Raw genomic sequence first — 16098 nt, 5'->3', positions numbered from 1 at the left:
ACACACCAATTTAAAAAAACAACACATTTTTTAATAAAAAAGTTGTTGCGCTATTTTGATAGTTTCTTGATTGTGTCAAAATAGATGGATATTGCAAAATCCCTTACATGAATCACATGATCAACAACCAGATTTTACTACTGATGAAAAGAACAAAGATGATTGGATTGTTTTTTTGTTTGTTTGTTTTGTTCCTATTTTTTTGAGTTCTGGTGGAGCCAGAGCTCTTCCAGCATCACACAGTTCATAAAAAGTAGAATAAGATGCAGATGTTTCCTCAAGTGGCTCAACAGGTGATCATTCTCTCACTGTCTCCCATGAAATAGCTGTCAATACTCTACAAGGAAAACAGAGAAGGTAGAGAGTGCAAAACATTCTTATCATTACCTTACAAACATCAATATTCACCAAAATAGATCTATTCCTCACAAATGAGTAAGTATTACAGAGAACTGTCACACCCTCACAGCTGTGTGCTGGAATGTGTGTGTGGTTCCAGCTCCACGTCATCAGAGAGGAGTACTGGAGCAGACAACAGATTGTTTTCTCACTCACCAGTGGAAATCAGGGTTCAAGTTCGTTTTTCGTTTGAAAATAAACTTTGGCTCACATGTATCTCTGTCAGCCACCCTTCCTCTGTGGATGAGGGCACAGGGTGTTGTTGTAGACTTGTAGAAATGTCAACATCTAAAGCAATAATATATGTCTGTGTCTAAAGAGCTGGATAAATTCAAGATCTAAACTTGATGCATTTTACTATAATTCAAAATACAAGTTACTTATTCTTGTATAAATAACTTTTATAATTTAGAAAAGGTGAAACAACAACAACAACAACAATAATAATAATAATAATAATAATAATAATAATAATAATAATAATAATAATAATAATAATAATAATAATAATAATAATAATGTCAAAGGCAAGCTTCAGTTGCATATCCCTACTCCAGCCCAAACAAAGGGTCTTTATTTGGTTTGAAGGATAAAAATATGCAACCTTCTAAATGAGGCTTTAAAGGGTCACAGTCAGCTTCTCATTAGGATCTTTGACCTTAATACGGCCAAAAAATGCTCCAGTTTAGAAACAGCCACACCGAAAACTGATTAGTGAAAGCTCCTTACTTTGCAACCCTCCAAAACCAAAGATACTGAACACTGACCAGTGTTTAATCCACCAACACTAAACACTCTAGCTCCTCCCCTTTTCCAACTTTAATAAATGCTTTGGTGTCCGGATGTTTGCTTCACACTGCCATCATGTTCCTTTACCAGCTGCTCAACTTTTTCTTTGCAGCCTCCAAAAAGGAGGAGGACTCCAAGTATGACCTGTCCCTGTACAAGCGTGGAGACTTGCTAGAGGTGCCCCGGACGTTATTCACACATTTTGGTATTTACCTGGGTGACAACCGGGTGGCTCATCTCATTCCAGACATCCTGCCTGCCATCACTAAAGATAAATCTGCAATAGCCAAGATGGTGACAAACAACCGCCTGCTGATGGGCGTCGTCACCAAGGTGGCCAGCGTCAGAGTGGACACTGTGGTGGACTTTGCGTACGGCTCTGACATCCTGATCAACCACATGGACAAAGTGTGCAGCCAGCCTCCACTGGATGGGGATGAGGTGGCGCGGAGGGCTGAGAAGCTGCTGGGATCGGTCACCTACAGCTTGCTGTGGTACAACTGTGAACATTATGTCATGTACTGCAGATACGGCATGGCCATCAGCTACCAGACATACCAGGTACATCGAGTTTTACACTCAAAAATACTTTATTAATCCCAAAGGGAAATTAAATGTTATTGTAACTCATTGATTTAAATTCTTCAGTTGTTGAAGATGGTGATGCTTGTGGGCAGGGAGGATGCTCTACCAAGTCTAACAAGCTAAGACAATTATTTTAGAACTAAATCTTTAATTTAAGTAAATATTTTGGGATTGAAAAATTTTCTGAATCAGGATGCTGACTTAAAGAAATTACCCAAAGGTGATTTAGGCAAAACTAACTAAATAAATAAATAAAAAATCTCTTTTGGGAAAAAGATGACTTAGGCCAATATTTTAGGAAGATGACAATATTTGGACTTGTCGAACTACTGCTTATGAAACAGATAATATTCTGGAAACATTTTGAAATTTATATTAACTTGTGTTTTTTGATGTTGGCAATGTGGTTTGCTGCTCCCTGAATCACCTGCAAATATGAATAGATCCTGTTTATAATCATCTTACATGTGACTTTATGTTTGTGTTTGGGAAATTAATTTGAAAGAAATATTCTTGCAAAAAAGCCAAGAAGCTTTGCAATTCGGTTCAATTCATTTGAACAGAAAATTATTACTGTTAACATCATAAGGCTTTCTTCAAAGTATCCAGTTTATACACAGAAATAGAAAATCAAAACTATCCAACTTGTTCAGAAGGTCTTCTCTGTTAGGATCACACTGCTTTTTGCTTTAACTCAGTGATTCACAGTAATCCTACCTTGTCATGTGCCAATTCAAATACAGTCTGATGTCAAATGTCCTCATGGTCACTGGACTCATATTTCACATGCTTTAAATCTGACTACTGCGCCTATGTTAGCTAAAGTGAAATGAACCTAAATCATTCATGATGCAAGTAGCTCCATCTAGTGTTAATCCATGTCCAGTCACAGTCAGCATGACCTCCACTGCTTCTCTAGCACTAACCCTTTGTGATCTGCATGTCTCCTGTTTTGCACAGTTCTGCACTACGGTACGTAAGATCGTGTTCAGCAGGATGAGCGCCTACCTGACGGCACTGTGCGGCGTGAGCTTCATGCTGCACCTGAGCTGCGTCACGCCGCTGACAGTCCTCCTCACCGTGCTCATCTCCTTCACCATTTGGATGGCCTCATAGGCTCATCGTGTGAAATAGACTATAAATGATGTGCAGCAAAATCTAAACAAAACACATCAGGAACTTCTGGTTAAATGCTTCGGTTGCTAGCATCCCTCCATTACAGTAGGGATGGAGGTTTCTTCTAGATTTGTCTGAACTTTTTTTTTATTGTCTTGTACTGACTGGATAATAACTTGCAATAAGAAGTTGTTCTGCTTTAAATATATTTAGAATTGTATTAAGCTCAAATGTTCATCAATTTCAGGTCGTAGATTTTAGATTTCATTCTGTTAAATAAAGTCACATCAACTTGAGTACATTGATGAAGGTTCAGCGGAGGGTCAGCAAAATGACTTTTACCATTTTCAGAGTCAATAATCAAACACCTTTCAGGTTGTCATTAAGTAAGTTGTTAGACTGCATTCCTCTGTGACGTGATCGTGGTAAATGTAAACAGAATGCGTCACATGCTTCCTGACTCTTCACTGAACATTATGTGCTGCATTGTTCTGGAACAATAATAAATAATATTAATTACATAAGTGAAGGGAAGCAAACTAGTCCACCTGTCTGAGCAACCTGGGAGGTTGTGCCCTCTGCTGCACAAAATGTTGATTACCAACTTATCTAGAAACTGAGAGAGTCCATGAATGTAAGATAGATAACTGGTACTGAAAAGAAATGTGGCTATATTGATCAAAAAGAAAAAATGTCAAAAATGATTATCGGAAAGCTTGAGTTGTTGATCATTTTCACTTGTATGGAAAAAAAATTAGATGAGAATTTTTTTTTCTAAATGGAAAATAAAAAATTTTTTTTTTCATATTGTTGCATAATAATTCTGCACAATTGCTTCCCAATAATTGTACACATATAGACATTTTGGAAAGGAACCTACAGCGCCACTCTTTATCATGCATGTGGCACAAAAAACCAGCACATTGTACCAAATCCACACAAATACAGATCATATGTTTGACGCACATGGCACAGAGAAACAGTGCAGTGTGCACAGTGTGAGGCACACACACACACACACACACACACACACACACACACACACACACACACACCCCCACACACACACACACACACACACACACACACACACACACACACACACCCAAGCACACACGTACATACACAAATACATGTCAAACCTTTTTTTTGAAGTTACAAACTATACTGCATAAAAAAATAAAACCAGCCTGTGTCTGACATCCAGAGGAATCAGTGAAGTGAAAACATCTGTTTCATTTAGTCTATTTGACAAACGTTTCAATGAGATTTCATGATTATAAGTCTGCTTAAGTCTGTAAAAACTGAGGTTAATAAATTTTGCCTGTATAATTCAACACTTACCATGAGGAACAGCGTTGATATTGATTCTAAAGAGGTTCATGTGATGGTCTAGACATCACCAGTTGCTTTAAGCAGAGTGCAGGTGCATGGTACCTGCTGAGATTGGAAGGTAACTCAGTTTGGTGGCCTTCAAAATTGGCACCTAAGTTTCTGGGTGGATTTACAGACGGTAATTTCATTTTTTCATCTCGTCTGTGAAAATCAGATTATCTGTTTCTGTAAGAGCAAAGGAGCACAAATACAGGCCTCTGTTACTTGGCTGAAACAACACCTGCTCAGCACACAAAGATGCAAACAACAACTTTCATTAAAAGTATGATGCATCACTGACTGCGTGTAGGGATGTGGTTCATTCCCAAGTGCATTTTAACATACCTGTGCTTGCTACGAGGGGATAGTTTACGTTCAATATCATATTTAGTAAGTTAGAATATACTTTCTGAGGAGATTAATTTGTCAAATTAAAAATATCTTTTGAAAACTGACAATCTCTAACCAGGTTTTAAACATACATTTCAACATATAATTCATGAAGCTCAGGTTCATAAAATCTGAGCTTCATCATTTACATTTTAAATGACTACATCATTTAAAATGATGTAATGTTATCATTTGAAATGTTATATCTCAATAACTTTAAGTGGACAATTATCGTAATTAACATCACTAAAGGCTTTCAAACATCAATCTGTGTGTGCAGTTAATCTTTTAAATGTGTTTCTGTCTGTATTTTTCTGTGTATTTATTTTGAGTCTCTATGTCCTCTGTGCTCTTTGTGTTGTCCTGTCTTCCCCCTTGATTACTCCCAGGAGTGTCTTGTCTCCTTGATTATCCTCAGTGTATTTAATCCCACCTGTGTCCTTTGTTTCTCGCCTCAGTTTGGCGTTCTGTCTTATGTGTGTTGCCTACTGTCCATTCTTATCCCCAGTACCAGTGTTGAGCCCCAGCTACTGCTCAGCTGTGCTGCCTGGTCGTTGGACTGTTTGTATTTGGACCTTTTGGATTATTCATCATTAAACTCCATCATTCATTTTACCTGGGTCCTCTACTGTCTGCCACCACCTACACCTGCAGTTTATGAGTTTCACTGACCGATAGTTCTTGAAATAAAGTTACTTTTCAACAATATTCTAATTTATTGAATTGGCCTGTAATTTTGTGTCATGGAAAAAATATTATACAAATAGGTTTTCATATTTTTTTTACAAATATTCAAAAATACAGTAAGTAAGGAATGCAGCTGATTTCGGCCTCTCTCAGGCACACGTTTCAGAAATGTTTTTGAGTAACATTTTGAAGACAGTGCAGTATTTTCCTATTACTTCCCAGTAATGAGCTTCTTCATGTTAACTGGCCAAATGAAATCCAAATGAAAATAAACTGAAGTTTCCAGTGAACAACACAATATTTTTGAATGTATACAAGGTGTGTGAATTATTTGTCAAGTTGCTGTGTCAGAACTTGAAACATCGCAAAAAGTTCTCACACTTATGTAGAGTTTTGTATAATGTAAGGGTAAAAGAAAGAGAAATGTAAAATTTGAACTTGAGTTCAAATAATTATTTGGAAGATATTAATCCTAAGAGAGGTTACTTTTACATGCTTTACTCACTGGGTCTAGAGTTCCCTTCCCAACAGCAACAACAAAATATGTGCTTTGGTTTCTGGAATCTTCTTCCTGAAGGACATTATTTTGTCATATTCAGTACTGACAAAATGATTTTTATTTTTTTGCTAAATACTTTCTGATGATAGCCTTCAACATCAACCCTGAGTAAGTTTGTTTCTGTGAAAGTTTTATTTTTACTTAAGTTACATTATTAATGACTAAAGCAGAATTTAGCTGCAAAATGTCAAATTCCCTGCAGTTTTACTTTCCCATTAGTGACATTCAGCAACTGCAGAAATCTTAGATCATTCCTAGAGGTGAAAAACATCCCTTGAGATGCCAGTGTGTGTGGCAAACTATAAAGACCTGCCTCTTATGTACAAAACACTTCACTTTAAAAAAAATTCTAATATTAGATTGGTATTAAATTGTCAATAGCTTTTCTATGAGCAAAGCAATTCTAGACAAGATGTGAACTTTTTACCTGATGAAGGTTATCATAGCTCAAAAACTAAGTCACAGCTCTTAGTTTACAGCACAGATAAAATGAAACTCGTCATGATCAGACTTGCTGAACCAGAGATGGTCTCCTTCTTTCTCCATGGCTCCAGTGGTGTCACAGTTTTCTTTAGATTTGTTGTGGTCCCTCTGTTTAAAATTTACAACACTGTCAGTTCAGCAAAGGTCTGCATCTGATTATCCAAGATGGAGACCAGCTCTTGGTGTGTCTGCAGTAGCTCAGTGCTTCTAGACAGTTCTTGTTTTTATAAATCAATAAAAAAGGTGAATCTTAGAAACATAAACTTGTTTTATATGACAGAAAGTCAAGGAACTCCATGAAGAATATAATGTAAACAGCACAGTCAGTGATGCAATATGTTTATAGCAAGCATGAGAATGATCTAATGGTCTGACTGTTGATTGCAGCAATACACAATATTTGTAAAAATAGAGGGCTCCAAAACCAAATTTTGTGTAGGGCCCCATGGAGGATTGGGCTGGCCCTGTCCCCCATTATTGAAGTCAACTCACCACCAGTCAGTAGACAGCTCTGACCTGTCTTCACCCAAGAATTCTAAAAGCACATATGGATATCCTGATGCTTGAATATGGTGTTTGTTATGGACAATCCATGATGAGCACAAAGATCCAATAACAGAACACCACTTGGTTTAGATCAGGCTGGCCGATCCTCCCAACCACACCCCACCAGGTCTCACTGTCATTGCCCATCTGAGCATTGAAATCCCCCAGCAGAACAAGGAAGTCCCTAGGAAGGCCACTCTCCAGAACACCTCCAACGACTCCAAAAAAGGTGGGTAATCTAACCTGCTGTTTGCCAAGTAAGTAAGTTTTGACAAACAACAGTCAAAACCCATCCCCTCACAAGTAAGTGAAGGGAAGGTTCTCTCTTCACTGGAGTGAACCCAAAAATACAGGCATCAACCTGATCCAAAGTCCCCAGGCTCTGCTTCCTCAGTGGAAGATGTGATAATGGTATTGAGGAGATCTTTTAAGTACTCTCCCAAGTCATTCTCCATGGCCTCTGTGAACACTGTTATATGTGTGAAAAATAATGTCACACCTGCAACTCCAACATAAAAACAGAATGCTTTTTCAAAGACACTGATGAAATGACTCTGATAATCCCATTGTAAGTCAGTCCAGTCAATTTAAGATATCCTGTGATTCCTGACCCATCCATGCATCCATGCATCCATCCATCCATCGTCTTCCGCTTATCCGGGGTCGGGTCACAGAAGTAGCAGCTTAAGAAGGGAGACCCAGACTTCCCTCTCCCCAGCCACTTCTTCCAGTTTTTGCCTCAGTGACCATCTGAGCTGCATGCCACTTAGACTGCCAGTAACCATCAGCTGCTTCCAGCGTCCTACAGACCAAAATGACCTGGTAGATTCCTATTTTCAGCTTGGCAGTTTCCCTCCCTTCTGGTGTCCATGAGTTGATTCTAGGGATGACCCCAAAACAGGCACTGACAACCTTGTGACCAGAACTCTGACAAGCATTAGTTGCCCACACATCAGATATGAGCAAAGGATGCTGGTGTCAGAAGTTGTTGCTTGTCACCAGCAAATGACTGAGTTCCATTATATACAGGAATTTCAAGCACTGGGTCACATTTATGGTCGTGAGCTTTGGGTCTTGACTGAAAGAACAGGCTGCCGAAATGGATTTTCTCCGTAGGGTGGCTGGGCTCTACTTTAGAGATAGGGTGAGAAGCTCGGTCATTAGGGAGCGACTCAAAGTAGAGCCGCTGTTCCTCCACATCAAGAGGAGCCAGTTGAGGTGGCTTGGCATCTAGTCAGGATGCCTCCTGGATGCCTCCCTAGTGATGTGGGAGGAAGCCCCGGGGAAGACCCAGGACATGCTGGAGGGACGACGTCTCTCGGCTGGCCTGAGAAAGCCTTGGCTGGAAGAAGTGGCTGGGGAGAGGGAAGTCTGGGTCTCCCTTCTTAAGCTGCTACTCCTGTGACCCGACCCCAGATAAGCGGAAGACGATGGATGGATGCATGGATGGGTCAGGAATCACAGGATATCTTAAATCATCTGGACTGTCTGACCACGGGAGTATCAGAGTCATCACATCAGTGTCTTTGAAAAAGTATTCTGTCTTTATGTTGGAGTTGCAGGTGTCACAACATTTTTCACACATATAACAACTTAGAGTAGTTGTAGTGTCCTCTTGTTGTTCCTTTGGGAGGTGAATGACAGGACCAAGGTTACAAATAACACATGAAGACTTCTGACATTGTTCACAATAGTCAGCTGTGTACAGCTCACAGTCTGTGTTAATGACATATTGGGTCAGATAGTGTAACATATAAAACAAAAAGACTCCTGGCTTGTCCTGATGTACGACATCCTTCATCTTCAGTGTTTCAATTATTTCATTCTGAACTGCAAAGACTTCATCTAGAGAAAATATCTTCCTGGATGATACATTGCTGTAAAGAAAAATCTTGCAAACAATGGCGTCTCTGTAAAAGGTCCGGATACTGAGCCAGACCTTCTGGTAATATTCAAGTTCATGATGCTACTTATTGTGGCATTCATGCAACAGTTGAAGAATGAGTTGGAAAATTTGCAAAAGTACATGTTTGGCTCAAGCTTAAAATTCACGCTGTCGAAACATCTGTTATTTTGAATTTCATCTTGTGAGTTTTCTTCTGCTGAAGAGGATTCTTCTGATGATGAATCCTCAGAAATTTCTTCAAAATATGTCACAATTTACTTGCTGTCACAGTTTGGTTTCACATCCAGGTCCATTTGGTCATGAGGAACATTGATACTTCCAAAAGCAGCAAAGTCTTTTGATGCCTTTACTGTCAAATCCATAGTTGTGGTTTTGCCAGTATCTTTCTCATCCTTAGAGGAATCTTCCATGTCCTTTTTGTCTTCAGTGTCAAAAGCAAAGTATTTTGATCTCTTGTCCTCAGAGTTTTCTACTAAACCATCGTTGCCTCTTATGTTTTATCCTAACAACTTTTCAACTCCCTTCGTAACAAGAAATCCAAGGTCCCATAAATATCAAAATCCTCTTGACTTGATGTTCAGCTAAAATGGTTTGTAGAATCAGTTTGAAGTCGTCTCTCAGGAATCGATCTGCCTCCAACCAAGTTGAGAAGCAAACTGAGAATTCTTGTATTCTTGTATCTCTGTGAACATTTATGACAACATCAGTGAGAACATAGAGCTTCTCATCAACATGATGATGTCAAACAACCTGTCAGGTTCTTGTTTGTTTTTGCTGCTATGGAAACACAAGGAGTTACCTTTGGGGTAAGATTACTGTCAATTAAAAATGCATGTGTAGACATCTAAATTAGTAAATGTTAGTAATTAAATGTGTAGAAATTTAAGCTGTGTATTTGTCTTGTTTTCCATCTCATACATGCATGTAAAAATCTGAGATCTGTGTGTGTCTGACACCCTGGATGACAAAATCAAAAGAAAGAGAATGTGATGAATGCAAAACTTGTTAATCAAAGTGTTTAAGGTTCTTTCTTTTAGTATTTCAATAAAGAATATCAAAATTTATAGCTATATACATAAATACATAAATAAATGAGCCAGAAAAGGGTCATTTAGGACCTCCACTTTGGGCAGTTTAAGGATCTTGTTCAGGAATGAGGGATAAATGGAGCGAGAGATTGACAAGCGAATTGGTGCAGCGTCTGCTGTGCTGGTCAGTTGTGATGAAGAGAGAACTGAGTCAAAAAGTGAGGCTCTCAATTTACTGGTTGATCTATTTTCCTACCTTCATTTATGGTCATGAGTTTTGGGTCATAACCAAGAGGGCACAGATACAAGCGACTAAAATGAGTTTTTTAGGTTGGGTGTCTGGGCTCTCTGTTTCTCAGTCAACCTCTCTTGGAGTAGAGATGCTGCTCCTTCACATTGAGAAGAGCCGGTTGAGGTGGTTAGGACATTTGGTTAGGATGCCTCCTGGGCGCCTCCCTGGTGAGGTGTTCCGGGAACATCCCTCTGGAAGGAGACCCAGGGGAGGACCAGAGACACGATGGAGAGACAATGTTCCTGGGAACACTTTGAGATTCCCCCAGAGGATCTGGAAAAGGTGGCTGGGAGAGGGAAGTCTGGGCTTGTCCAAGCCAACTCCGGATAAGAGGAAAATGGATGGATGGATAAATCAATGCACACGCACCCAAATGCATGATACAGAATATAGACAGTAACGTTGAATAGCTTGGTTTGCTGTCTTGTTTCACAAATGATAAAATAGACAAATTTGAGGATAGATAAGAAACATGCTTTTTCCTTGTTCTAAGTAAATATCATATCATGAAAATATGATATTTAAAATTATATTCTGCGTCACTCCAATCATATAAAATAATTTTTAGTACAGTTTTGGAGGTTTGTGAGGAACAATAATGTTTCCCTCTCTGAAATGGATCTAAACATTAAACATTAAACTTTTGGGTTGAGGGAAATGATGGACAGCAACTGAAAAATAGTTTCTTTGACCAAGTCTCCATTCAAGGCATTCTTGACACGGGTTAAACTGGGTTTGAATATTTTTCATTCAAATTAAAAAATGGCAAAGTCAAACATTTTGTTATTAATGTTAGGATCTTCAAGTCTTGAATAAAACATCTTTGCCTTTTAAAATAAGCTTTACCACCACATGCTGACATATATTCACATATATCGCACTGCAGCATTAAAATGTCATATTCTGCATTTATTGTTATGTTCGCAGTCTGATGGGTTTTCAGGGCTTTGCATCAGCTTCTCCTTCAGAGTTTTTTTTTTTTTTTTTTTTTGCAAACTTGCAGGAAGAGGAGCGTATGGAAAACGACCCTTTGTGATGCAAAGAACTATCATTTCTCCATTCGTTTCCACTTTGTAATTCATACAGCCTCATCTTTTTCCTCTCAGCGACAAAAGGCAGTCAAGCCACTGTCAATGCCAACCGGACCGCAGTGCGCACAGGGGGGGGGACGCTACGCGCCGTGCGCCGCGCTGCCGCGCCGCTGCGCGCACCATGACCGCCCTGGGAAGACGGATGCGGCTCGGTTGCTGCTCAATCAGGCTTATAATGTTTTATTCCCGTTTTTATCAGCTGTGGAATTAAAACAAAAGTTTGCAAGAAGCGCAAACAATGGCCCGAATCTAAGTGGACCACCGCTTCACTGAGGTAATTTCATTCATTTATTCATTGTAACAAATGAACACATGACTCATGTTCTAGTTTACGGCGAAAACCTTTTGCTATGCTGGCGAGTACCAAAATTTAAACTTGGGTATAGTTTAATTTTATTGGGCAAAATGATATTTTCTTAGCAAATTCTGTGTGATTGTGAAGCTGAATCAATCGTCTTGATCAGGATATAAACTGCCTTGATCTAAAATTGTTGAAGGGCTAATTATAATATGACCACACAATTAAAGATCATATCAGTTGTTAGAGGACTCGGTGTGAGAGTTTAATTGATTTTAAAGTATATTTTCCTCACATAGATTGCTATCAGCCTGTGATTTAGACCTGAGTTTTAATGACAACCTAAAAAGACTCGTTGCTGTCCACTTGAACAGGCAATTCTGGGTTTTTAAATTGTTTTAACGATTCTTAGTTTTGTGCAAGAATTTTTCTTCCAATGAAATGTGTGATCATTAATAGACAAACATACCCAATCATGCTTAAAGATCCCCAACTGCTCATTTTTGCCCTTTTAACAACAAAATTATCATGATGACAACAGTTCTCTGTCAGAAGCAACTTAGAGTAAATCACTGGAGAGTGATTTTCATACTAAATGCTGCCTCAATGTCAGCAGCTTTATATGATAATGTACCTTAAAATGTGTTTATATTTTACTATTTATTCCCCACATGTAAAAACAAACAATAAAAAAACCACAATTAGTAATTTTGAAATAAAAAAATATTCAGCTGTTTTTTTGGCTAAAGCGCAGCAGAATACTCTTGATTGTCATTGCTCAGTTGTTCTGAACTAAAACCAAAATGTTTGTACTAAATGCCCTTTGGTGTCCAACAGAACTGTAACATGCACTGCAGTCATAATGTAGATCAGTTTATGCTAGAGATGCTCAGATCCAGGATTTTTCAAGTTCTGATCTAATCCTGATATCAGGTCACCAATATTGTCTCAAGAAAATCACTTTCACCAAAGTATTTGATGTTTTTAACATGGGGCTTTAAGTGAACATATAAGAATACAAAAAAGGCACAGACATGTGAGCTGTGCAAATTCTGTCTGACTAATAATTGGAAATGTTTCAGACAATCCTTTCAAGTTCTCTTATAAGGAGCTTCTAGATCTGAATATTTCCTAACTTTTTGAACCAGGTAGCAGTTACTAAAACTGCTGCAGCTGTCAAAAGCTTTTTGGTCAATGTTTCAAAAAATGGTCTGAAAAGCCTCTATATCGAGAGACAAAAAACAAATAAACTGTGCTGTCGCACTGTCATGTTATTCATAAGCCTAACTCTAACTAAATTATGAAACAGATCACAACATTTGCCAAACAGTGAAAAAGCATATGTTGGTGACATCATTAAGCTATTCTTAACAGCTAATCACAGCAGTCTTTGTGTAACTTCTTGTGTATAAATATTTATACATTTTTATTAAAGTCTGCCATAAGGTGGCCATGAGGTTGTCAGAAATAACTTCAAATGTTTTACAATAAATGTGTATCTTGTATTTTTCCCATTTGGCCAAAAAGCTTTCATGACAACAAAAGTTTAATGTAGGGGCCTGCATGAGGTTGATTGACAGCGCTATGCCCCTCCTCCTGGCTCTGATTGGTTGTTTTTGACTAAAAGCGAAGCATTTTTGCTGCGGTGGAGGAGCTTGATCTATTCACAGATTGTGTGTCTGATAATCTGTGAAAATGTCCAATCATTATGTCAGGACATAGTGACAAATTTAAAAAATATGTTTAAAAAAAGATTTTTGAAAAGTTGCATTCTGTAGCTTTATTATGTTTTATGTAGGCATGAATAAAGCTGATGAGTTACTATTATTTTAACTTCAGGCTCACAGCAAATTCTATTTTTGCCTTTATGTTCATTAAAACAAAGTTTTGAAATCTTTTCTGGTTCAACTAATGATTGAATATTTATTCTGCAGGCTGGCTGTTAGCCATGAACGAGGATGAACTAAACATGACTCAAAAGGAGCATTTTACATTTGAAGATGAACATTTCGACTGCTGTATTGAGGAGAACCTCTGGACTTTGGATGACAGCACAAAGCTGGTTGGAGTTCAAGTTGTCCTCATCCTCTCTTACAGCACAATCATCTTATTTGGAGTCACTGGAAACTCCTTGGTGATTTATGTCGTCTATAAATTCAAAAACCTACGCACAGTGACCAACTTCTTCATAGTGAACTTAGCTGTGGCTGACCTGCTGGTGAACACGCTGTGTTTGCCTTTCACTCTTGTCTACCTTCTCTATGACGATTGGATGTTTGGTCAGGTGTTGTGCTTTTTGCTGCCTTTCGCTCAAGGCATGGCTGTACACGTCTCCACCATCACTCTGAACATCATCGCTTTGGACCGCCACAGGAGCATCGTCCACCACATGGAGACCAAGATGTCCAGAGACATGTGTACCGTGGTCATCGTTATCACATGGGCTCTCAGCGCCTTACTGGCCAGCCCACTTGCCATTTTCAGGGAGTTTGGGTCCTTTAACATTTCCACCGAAGAGACCCTGCAGGTGTGCGCAGAGAAGTGGCCAGACAGCAGCATGAATGGAAAAATCTACAGCTTCTCCATGCTGGTGGTCCAGGTTGTCATACCATTGCTCATCAATTCTGTTGCATACATCCGCATATGGAACAAACTGAAGAAGCACATGATATGCGGCCGCAATGACAACCAGCGAAGGAAGAAGACCACCAAGATGATGCTGACCATGGTGGTGGTCTTTGCTGTGAGCTGGCTGCCCTTCCACGCATTCCAACTGGCTATAGACATTGATAACAGTGTGCTGAATATAAAAGACTTTAAGCTGGTTTTCACTGTGTTCCACATCGTGGCCATGTGCTCCACCTGCGTCAATCCCATCCTGTACGGATGGATGAACAACAACTACAGGACGGCCTTTTTGTCTGTGGTCAAATGTTACCGACCCCTTGCAGTCAGATCCTCCAAAAACAGAGAGAAAGAAAAAGACGACGACAGGGACTGCACTGACTTCAGGTCAACAAACCTCTGAGAACACGGGGAGTATTTATTTGTCGACTCAAAAATTCAGTCAGAAGCTTCTGTGTTTTTATTTGGGATGGATCAAGACAAAGAGATTCACAAGAAGGAAGTAAAACAAATTAAATTTCTTACAAATCATAGTCTGTAAAGCATTTATACTGAGCCTCCAAAATTCAGAGGCCTTGGAAAAAAAACAGTGGAGGCAAAAGCTAACAGGAGTTGTGGTGTTGGTTTATTTCAGCATAAATAGAGCTGCATCTCACAGTGCACTATTCATTCTAAAATGAGCAAAAGTATGGCATAGCTGCACATTTTCCAAAACATCATAATCCACCTAATCAGAGGCTGGGCAAGGAAACAAGAATTCAGAGACGCAGCAAAGAGGCCCATGGTACCTCTGGAGGAGCTGCAGAGATTCACTTCTCACATTGGAGTATATCTTGCTAAGCAACTATTAGATGCGCATTTCAAAGATGAAGCTGTCCCGGACCTGTGGCAAGAAAATAGTGTTAAAAGAAAGCCAAGTCAGCAGGCCAGGTGTTAGAAGCTGCTGTGGTCAAAATAAGAACAAACTGTGAATTTTGTGGCCAACAAACTGTATAACAGATACTGAACATCATCTTAAACACATAGTGATACATGATGGTGGCAGCATCATCCTGTCACAAGAGGGGATAGAACTGATTTGACTGGAAAACTAATGAGCACCGTTTAAAATAATGTATCACTTTCCTTCTGTAAAATTATGAAATTCTGTAAGTTTGTGGTTATAACATGACAAACTGTGGAGAAGTTCAAAGAGTGTGAAAACATTCAGGGCACTGTAAATGTGTCATATATGTTACAATGAAAACTGGTTTAAATGCTTTTAATGTTTAAGATGAAATTTTGCATGAATTTATCACAACTATAAATGATAGGGCAAAATGAGTCTTTTGTTTTTAGGTGAAACTCTTGTTTATGTGGACCGTCTGCAGTTATGTTTGGATGCAAATTGTGGGATTGTTGATGCTGTTTGAGGTTTTCTTGTAGGTATGAGGCTAAGTTCACACACCTGGCAACCAAAATCTGCCTTTTCACTGCAGCCTCAATTTCATCCGAAAAAAAAAAAATTCCATATGTGGTACAAAATTTTACACAAATCCAATTGTTTTCAAAGTGTCTGCAGTCTGAACGGTCATGCTGTATTTTAACCCACTTTCACGCTGTTGATGTGAAACATGTCCCATATATGGTAAATCCAGACTTAAACAATGGTTGAAAATTATAATTATGAAATTATAAAGGAAGTGTGTTAGTGAGGCACATCGTCCCAATCCCACCAGCCCTGGTTCTGACAGCCGAACTGACTCCTCTACAGATAACTCTCCTCTGAAGTCTGTTGTTACTGGTTCTGCTTTCTTTTTATCATCTTCCTTCGTATTGTGTGATCTTATGGTGATACTGCTGTCACTCATTGCTCTGATAGTGGTAGAATTTAATTGAAAAGAAAAAAACAAAATCAGGTTTCAGCAGAAAAATTGGAATTGAACACCGA

At 38.9% G+C, this 16098-nt stretch overlaps 2 protein-coding genes across 2 annotated transcripts; both read left to right on the top strand.

The window, feature by feature from the left end:
* The first annotated feature begins 1108 nt into the window (after positions 1-1108).
* si:dkey-30k22.5 (lecithin retinol acyltransferase family protein) lies at positions 1109-3694 on the top strand. The gene is made up of 2 exons (XM_055056367.1): positions 1109-1749; positions 2734-3694. Exons 1-2 carry the CDS (start codon positions 1264-1266, stop codon positions 2887-2889), a joined length of 642 nt encoding a protein of 213 aa, XP_054912342.1. The 5' UTR covers positions 1109-1263; the 3' UTR covers positions 2890-3694.
* A 7749-nt stretch (positions 3695-11443) lies between these two features.
* npy2r (neuropeptide Y receptor Y2) lies at positions 11444-14637 on the top strand. Its single transcript, XM_055056570.1, has 2 exons — positions 11444-11519; positions 13478-14637. Exon 2 carries the CDS (start codon positions 13492-13494, stop codon positions 14569-14571), a length of 1080 nt encoding a protein of 359 aa, XP_054912545.1. The 5' UTR covers positions 11444-11519; positions 13478-13491; the 3' UTR covers positions 14572-14637.
* The last annotated feature ends 1461 nt before the right edge of the window (positions 14638-16098 follow it).

The sequence above is a fragment of the Poeciliopsis prolifica genome, unplaced genomic scaffold, assembly GCF_027474105.1.
Source record: "Poeciliopsis prolifica strain line A6 unplaced genomic scaffold, Auburn_PproV2 SCAFFOLD045, whole genome shotgun sequence".
In the NCBI taxonomy this organism is placed as follows: Eukaryota; Metazoa; Chordata; class Actinopteri; order Cyprinodontiformes; family Poeciliidae; genus Poeciliopsis; species Poeciliopsis prolifica.
This window is presented reverse-complemented; position numbering and strand designations above follow the sequence as displayed.